Source organism: Sus scrofa, chromosome Y (assembly GCF_000003025.6).
Source record: "Sus scrofa isolate TJ Tabasco breed Duroc chromosome Y, Sscrofa11.1, whole genome shotgun sequence".
Classification (NCBI taxonomy): Eukaryota; Metazoa; Chordata; class Mammalia; order Artiodactyla; family Suidae; genus Sus; species Sus scrofa.
In genome coordinates, this window is record NC_010462.3 from 9,219,964 (window position 1) to 9,228,339 (window position 8,376).

General features: G+C 40.2%; 1 protein-coding gene across 1 annotated transcript in view; it reads left to right on the plus strand.

The window, feature by feature from the left end:
- LOC396706 (U2 small nuclear ribonucleoprotein auxiliary factor 35 kDa subunit-related protein 2) overlaps nucleotides 1-7,710 on the plus strand; it is a 53,283-nt gene extending 45,573 nt beyond the window's left edge. The window contains exon 9 of the mRNA XM_021080963.1: nucleotides 7,467-7,710. Within this exon, the coding sequence (XP_020936622.1) occupies nucleotides 7,467-7,526 (60 nt within the window). The 3' untranslated portion in view covers nucleotides 7,527-7,710. The remainder of the gene's footprint in view (nucleotides 1-7,466) is intronic.

Here is an 8,376-nt window from a genome sequence, read left to right on the forward strand (position 1 = left end):
GCTCCCGCGGCATATGGAGGTTCCCAGGCTAGGGGTTGAATCGGAGCTGTAGCCACCGGCCTACGCCAGAGCCACAGCAACGTGGGATCCGAGCCGCGTCTGCAACCTAACCACAGCTCACGGCAACGCCGGATCCTTAACCCACTGAGCAAGGGCAGGGACCGAACCCGCAACCTCATGGTTCCTAGTCGGATTCTTTAACCACTGCGCCACGACGGGAACTCCTGAACTTATCTTTTTCAAATGGCATTGTTTTCCTAATTTTTTTCAGTTGTCTGCTTGTATTCTTGTTCATTAAACTTCTTTAAATGGATTGTTTTGAGTTGTTTGCCAGTTCATAGATCTCCCTTTCTTTCTGTTCTATGATTGGAGCTTTATTAGTTTCCATTGATGGTGTCATGTTAACTTGATTTTTCATGATCCTTTATCTCTTAATATGAATATCTACAGATTTGAGGAAGCAGTCTCTTCACCAGCAGTTTCTTTTCCAAGCTCAGCTTGGCATCCTGGAAGTATCAGTTGATACAGTCCTTGAGCAGGAGTTCCTGTCATGACCCAGCAGGTTAAGAGTCATACTGGTATTCATGAGGATGCAGGTTTCATTCCTGGCATCACTCAGTGGGTTAAAGCATTTGGCGTTGCTGTGAGCTGTAGTGTAGGTTACAAATGTGATTTGGATCTGGCATTACTGTGGATGTGGTGTAGGCAGCAGCTGCAGCTCTGATTTGACACCCAGTCTGGGAACTTCCATATGCGATAGGTGCAGCCCTAAAAAGACCAAAAAAAAAAAGGAAAAGAAAAAAAGAAAAAAGAATCCTTGAACAGTAGAACTTGCTGTCAGGGTCTGTTTTTGTACCAAGCCACTGCTTAAGGTTATAGGGGCAGGAGGTGGTACTGGCTTGGTTCCCTAGGAAGACAATAGGCTTCGTGGTTGTTTGGGTTTTCTGGTCCAGTTTTCCAGATGGTTAGTTCTGGGTACTATAGTCAGCAGTAGGCAGGAGTATGACTTTTCTCTATCCTCAGAAGGCTGGAAAACAAGACCCCCTGACCTCATTCAGTGGGTTAAGGATATGGCATATGCCATGCCATTGTAAGTTGAAGCAGAGGCTCAGATCCTGAGTTGCTATGGCTCTGGTGTAGGCCAGAGGCTACAGCTCTGATTAGACTAAAACCTCCATGTGCTGAGGATGTAGCCCTAAAAAGCAAAAAATAAAAAACAACCCCCCCCCCCCAGGATCAAAGAGGTTTTTGTTTAGGAATCAAATTTATCAAAACTTTGTACCAAGTTTCCCGGCCTCTCTTCCATGAGCTCTAAATAGGCATTTGTGTGTGCATGGTGGGTGCACATGGCCACACCCCATGGTGTATGGAAGTTCCTAGGCTACAGGTCAAATCTGAGCTGCAGCTGCTGGCCTGCATCACAGTAACACCAGATCTGAACCTTGTCCACAACCTACACCACAGCTCATGGCAACTCTGGATCCTTAACGCACTGAGCAAGGCCAGGGATCAAACCTGCATCCTTGAGGATACAGTCAGATTTGTTTTCTTTTATTGCAATAAAGAGATAACTGAGGGGGTTTTGTTTATTTGTTTTACAACTGAAGGTATATAGCAACTCTTCATTGAGCAAATTTTTTTCTTTTTTTTCTTGAAGATCTTTATATTATAAAAGCATCAGAACAAAACTGTGATTGAATTGTCTATAAATGACAAAGACTCAAGATGATGGTCATTTCAAATAAGATAAAATTCTGGAATGTTGACTGCTAAAAAGATCTAAGTTTACCTTTCCTTATGGAGGGGAACTAAAGATGTTTGTGTTTATTAGACATATGGCTTATACCACATTGAGGAAAGAAATTATGCTATGAGAAGATGTAGATTTACAAAGGTTAATGGAATGTTCCTAAATTTGACAACTGGGAAATGCTGGTATGACAAACAGTTCACAATTACTTGGTTCTTGGTTTTTGCTAGAGATTACAGTTTTAAGAGTTGACAATTCTAATAGAAATATATAATTAAGGCTACAAAATAATAAGGGAAACATTTCAGTATGCAAGGAAAGTAGGATATATGTCCTTAGCAAAAGACAATATAATATGAGGAAGAGAAATGCATTTTGTTAAGGTGAAGGAAACCAGTTTTGTCCTAAAGCTGGTTATTTCTAAATGGGGAAGAAATAACCTAATATTGAAACAAAGAGTTGTAAAATGTTTATAGAAAGGGAGCCCTGAGAAAAGAGTTTCGTGCGTGGTCAGGCTGGGATTGGGTTGAATTTACTTAGATAACTGGATTTTGTTATTGAGGGTGGGATGGTACAGGGCTGGAGTTTGTTTTTTTCTCTATTAAGACAGCAAAGTTTTCTTAAAATATTGAGCTGCTTATAGTAACAGACTGTGATTTCTTTGTCTTTAAGTTATCTACTAGAACCCAAAAAATATTATTGTCATTTTAGTTAAATAGATATCTGCTGTCTCACAGTGACTTATGATCCTATGTGACCTGGTGTTTTAAAACTTTGCAATTCGTATTTGATAAATTTCCCAAATATCAAATTCTAATTAAGGTTCTTTTGACTTCCAGCCAACTTTGGGATGTTTCAGAGAGCCCCTGAAACATCCCAAAGGGAGATGTTCAACTAATTAGGTTTATTTGGTATGTTAAATTACATGGGGAACATTTTCAAGTAAATGGTGATAAAATCTTCTTAGGTTATATTATATATATAAATGTCAAATATAAATGTTTCAACATTTATGTGGAATTCCTAAAATTGTGGTATTTGTGGTGAAATATTAGTCATAATTCTGTTATTATCTTAAACTGTAGTATATCAGAGAAATAACCAAGTTTCTTGTCAATTACATTGTAATGAGCAAATTTTTTTTTCTACCAGTTATTAATGTTTAGTATAAAATGTATGTAATAGCACAGAACCTGTGTAGGAATAACATAATTGGTCTTGTCTATGGGCTTTCTTTTTTTCTTTTAAATAATGATTTTTTTTCCCATTATAGCTGGTTTATAGTGTTCTGTCAATTTTCTGCTGTACAGCATGGTGATCCAGTTACACATACATGTTCTTTTTTCTCACACAATCATGCTCCATCATAAGTGACTAGACATAGTTCCCAGTGCTATACAGCAGGATCTCATTGCTTATTCCATTCCAAAGGCAATAGGTTGCATCTTTTAACCCCAAATTCCCTCCTCCTTGGCAACCACAAGTCTATTCTCCATGTCCATGATTTTCTTTTGTGCAGAAGGGTTCCTTTGTGCCATATATTAGATTCCAGATATGTGATATCATATGGTATTTGTCTTGCTCTTTCTGACTTACTTCACTCAGTATGAGGGTCTCTGGTTCCATCCATGTTGCTGGAATGGCATTATTTTGTTCTTTTTTATGGCTTAGTAGTATTCCATTGTGTATATATACCACAGTTTCTTAATCCATTCATCTGTCAATGGACATTTGGGTTTTTTCCATGTCTTGTCTATTGTGAACAGTGCCACAGTGAACATATGGGTGCATGTATCTTTTTCAAGGAAAGCTTTGTCTGGATAAATACCCAAGAGTGGGATTGCTAGGTCATATGGTAGTTCTTTTTTTTTTTTTTTTTTGTATTTTTGCTATTTCTTGGGCTGCTCCCATGGCATATGGCTAGGGGTCCCAGGCTAGGGGTCGAATTGGGGCTGTAGCCGCTGGCCTATGCCAGAGCCACAGCAACACCAGATCCGAGCTGCGTCTGCAACCTACACCACTCATGGCAACACCAGATCATTAACCCACTGAGCAAGGCCAGGGACCGAACCCACAACCTAATGGTTCCTAGTCGGATTCATTAACCACTGCGCCACGATGGGAGCTCCCATATGGTAGTTCTATGTATAGCTTTCTAAGGTACCTCCATGCTGTTGGCCATAGTGATTGTACCAGCTTACATTCCCACCAACAGTTCAGGAGAGTTTCCTTTTCTTTTTTTTTTTTTTTTTAATATAATTTTATTTTATCTTACTTTGTCTTTTTTGCTATTTCTTTGGGCCGCTCCCGCGGCATATGGAGGTTCCCAGGCTAGGGGTCAAATTGGAGCTGCAGCCACTGGCCTACGCCAGAGCCACAGCAACGCGGGATCTGAGCCGCGTCTGCAACCTAACCACAGCTCACGGCAACGCCGGATCATTAACCCACTGGGCAAGGGCAGGGACCGAACCTGCAACCTCATGGTTTCTAGTCGGATTCGTTAACCACTGCGCCACGACGGGAACTCCAGAGTTTCCTTTTCTTCACACCCTCTCCAGCATTTGTTATTTGTGGACTTATGAATGATGGCCATTCTGACTGGTGTGAGGTGGTATCTCATGGTAGTTTTAATGTGCATTTCGCTGATAATCAGTGATGTTGAGCATTTTTTCTTGTGTCTGTTGGCCATCTGTACCTCTTCCTCGGAGAAATGTCTATTCAGATCTTTTGCCCATTTTCCCATTGGGTTGTTGTCTTTGTTGCTGTTGAGTTGTGAGCTGTTTGTATGTTTTAGAGATTAAGCCCTTGTCAGTTGCATCATTTGAAACTATTTTCTCCTGTTCTGTAAGTTGTCTTTTTTTTTTCTTTTTTCTTTTTTCTTTTTGGTTTCCTTTGCTGTGCAGAAAGCTTGTCAGTTTGATTAGGTCCCATTGATTTATTTTTGCTTTTATTTCTGTTATCTTGGGAGACTGATCTGAGAAGACATTGATAAGGTTGATGTCAGAGACTGTTTTGCCTGTGTTCTCTTCTAGCAGTTTGATGGTGTCTTGTCTTACGTTTAAGTCTTTCAGCCATTTTGAGTTTATTTTGGTGCATGGTGTGAGGGTGTGTTCTAGTTTCACTGATGTGCATGCAGCTCTGCAGGTTTCCCAGCACCACTTGCTGAAAAGACTGTCTCTATCCCATTTTATTTCTTTCTTCCTCAAAGATTAATTCACTGGGTTTATTTCTGGGTTCTCTATTCTGTTCCATTGGTCTGTATGTCTGTTTTGGTACCAGGACCACTCTGTCTTGATGACTGTGGCTTTGTAACATTGCCTGAAGTCTGGGAGACAGATGTCTCTTGCTTGGTTTTTGTTCCTCAGGATTGCTTTGGCAATTCTGGATCTTTCGTGGTTCCATATCAATTTTTGGATTATTTGTTCTAGTTCTGTGGAAAATGTCATGGGTAATTTGATAAGAATTGCATGGAACCTGTAGATTGCTTTGGGCAGAATGGCCATTTTTAGGATATTAATTTTTCCAACCCAGGAGCATGGAATATCTTTCCATTTCTTTGAATTCTCTTTAATTTCCTTGATTAATGTTTTATAATTCTCAGCATATAAGTCTTTTACCACCTTGGTCAGGTTTTTTCCCAGGTATTTTATTTTTTGGGGTGCAATTTTACAAGGTGTTGTATTTTTGCATTCCTTTTCTAGTATTTCATTGTTTGTATACAGAAGTGCAACTGATTTCTGAATGTTAATCTTATAGCCTAATTAATTCCTTTGCATTATTCATTCTGCTCTTTAGTGCTTTTAGCTCAGTTTGTGTCTCTTCAAATGAATTTTCTAATTTCTCTATATTTCTTCTTATATTTTATAGTTCCTTTCTAAAGGAACCTGCATTACTGTTCATATCTGCTCTAAATTCCCTGATATTCTGCTTTAATTCTTTCAGTATTTTCTCTACCTCCCTTTTGAACCGAGGGTCTGTCAGACTGCAGAGTTCTGTTTCATTGTTTGCTGCTTCCAGTGACTTCTCCTTTTCTTTTAACTGGGAATTGTTCCTGAGGTTCTTCATCTTGCTTATGGTTTTCTTTTTCTCTCTGTTGAGGGAAGCCAAACTGTAGTCTTGGAGGGCTATTTCTATGCAAGAGCACCCCTTTATATTTTATGGGACATTATTATTTATTTTTGTGGAGGAGTTTGAATATTTGCTGTCTCTTTCTTTGGTTTGAGCAGGCTCTAATCCCCAGGGTGCCACGTGTGTTTTCAGAGAGAAGGAGGTAATGGGTAGGGCTAGCCATCAGTGCCTGGTTGCTAGGCTCTTAATGGCAGCAAGAACCTGCAGGAAGGTGACATAGGCTACTCTTAGTTGCAGGGCCCTGGAAAGTCGTAATGAGCTTAGGCAGGTTTACAAGGTGCCTGGAGCATTTGACAGTGGCAGCAACAGGGTGTGTGAATTTGCAAGGGAGTGAGAGCAACAGTAGGTAGTGTTTGATTGCAGTGCCCTCCTCTGAGGTGACTGGAACTGCAAGTGGTGCTTGTTCATGGACCCCTTGTGGTGGTGGGCCACTCCCACCTCTGGAGTCAGAGATAACTGTGGCGGTTTTTGATATGCTTATGGGAGAAGGTGAATGCGATGTCTTACTTCTCTGCCATCCTGATCCTCACTTTTTTGCTTTTTGCAGAATTTGTGTAACTGATTTTATTGCAGTGTTCAATAACAAAAAAATTGTGTAACTGATTTTATTGCAGTGTTCAATTTCCTGCAGTGGTCTAGAGTCAAAACAAAAATATCTCTGAGATATTCCTATAATGCAAGTTGCCAATTGGCTGGTAATTATAAATAGAAAGCAGTTAGGAAATTTTTAGTACAAAAACTTTTTGAATATTTATTGTGGAAATTTTAAAAAGTCCTTGGGATTACTGAGCTAAATCATTTCTAATTTTTTTTTTTTTTTTTTTTTTTTGCTTTTTAGGGCTGCACCCACAGCATATGGAGGTTCCCAGTCGGAGCTACAGCTGCCAGCCTACACCACAGTCACAGCAACACTAGATCAGAGCTAAATCATTTCTAAATTCCATTGTAGAGGGTCTGAAGCCTTTTATTTTTCCTATGAGGGTAGTAATTATAAATCATACATAATTCTTCTGTTGCCCCCTCCCTTTTTTAGGGGGTGATCTAGTAAACATACTCTTTTTTTTTTGTCTTTTTGCCTTTTCTAGGGCTGCTCCTGTGGCACATGCAGGTTCCCAGCCTAGGGGTCTAATCAGAGCCGTAGCTGCTGGCCTAACCACAGCCACAGCAACGCCAGATCCCAGCCTCATCTATGACCTACACCACAGCTCACAGCAACTCCGGATCCTTTACCCACTGAGCAAGGCCAGGGATTGAACCCGCAACCTCATGGTTTCTAGCTGGATTCATTAACCACTGCGCCACGACGGGAACTCCCAGAATTTCTTTTCTTAAAAATTTTTTTGGGGAGTTCCCGTCGTGGCGCAGTGGTTAATGAATCCAGCTAGAACGCGGCTCGGATCCTGCGTTGCTGTGGCTCTGGCGTAGGCCGGTGGCTACAGCTCCGATTCAACCCCTAGCCTGGGAACCTCCATATGCCGCGGGAGCGGCCCAAGAAATAGCAACAACAACAACAACAGACAAAAAGACAAAAGACAAAAAAAAAAAAAAAAAATTTTTTTTGGTGATAGCATTCTTTATTGTTACTTAGGTCAGCTGCAACTTGGAACCTCATCTGAGGGGCAATGTGTATGTTCAATATCAATCGTAAGTACTTTGTAAATGTCTACATGTTTTGTTTATGTTGACTCTGGGATCATTTTACTGAATATTTATCTTCTATATGCATGTTTTTACATGTAAATATCAAGAGCTGATACAGAAAATGTATTGCATTCTTTGTATATTTGTGTGGTTTTAAGGAATTTTCTTTTATTTCTTTTTTCTTTTGGGTTGGTTTTTTTTTTTTTTTTTTGTAGGGCTGCACCTGGAGCATGTGGAAGTTTCTCAGGCTGGGGATCAAATCAGAGCTGCAGGAGCTGGCCTGCCTTACAACCATGCAACGCCAGATCCTTAGCCCACTGAGCAAGGCCAGGGATCAAACACACATCCTCACAGAAACTATATTGGGTTCCCAACTGCTGAGCCTCATGGGAACTGCTATGGTTTTCAGTAATTTTCAGTAATCATTATGTATATAATTTAATAATTAAAACATAAAACTTGAAAAAAGGATAACTAGAACAGAGAAGTATAAGTTGAAAGTTTCAGAAGTTGAAGCCAATATAAATTGTAGGTATATTTTACCAGCTAAGAGAACAGTTAATGTATCATTTTGTCTTAATATTTGATTCCGTCATTATGTAGGTTAAATACATCACTGAAGTAAGAGCAATAGCAATCCTAGCTGAAAAAGAACAGGTTCTAAAAGCATAAACACTTTGGGAGTTCCCGTTTGGCTTAGTGGATGATGAACCCAGCTAGTATCCAGGAGGATGCTGGCTCCGTCTCTGGCCTCACTCAGTGAGGATACCATGTCACTGTGAGCTGTGGTGTAGGTTGCAGACGCAGCTTGGATATGGTTTTGCTGTGACTGTGGTGTAGGCCTGCAGCTGCAGCTC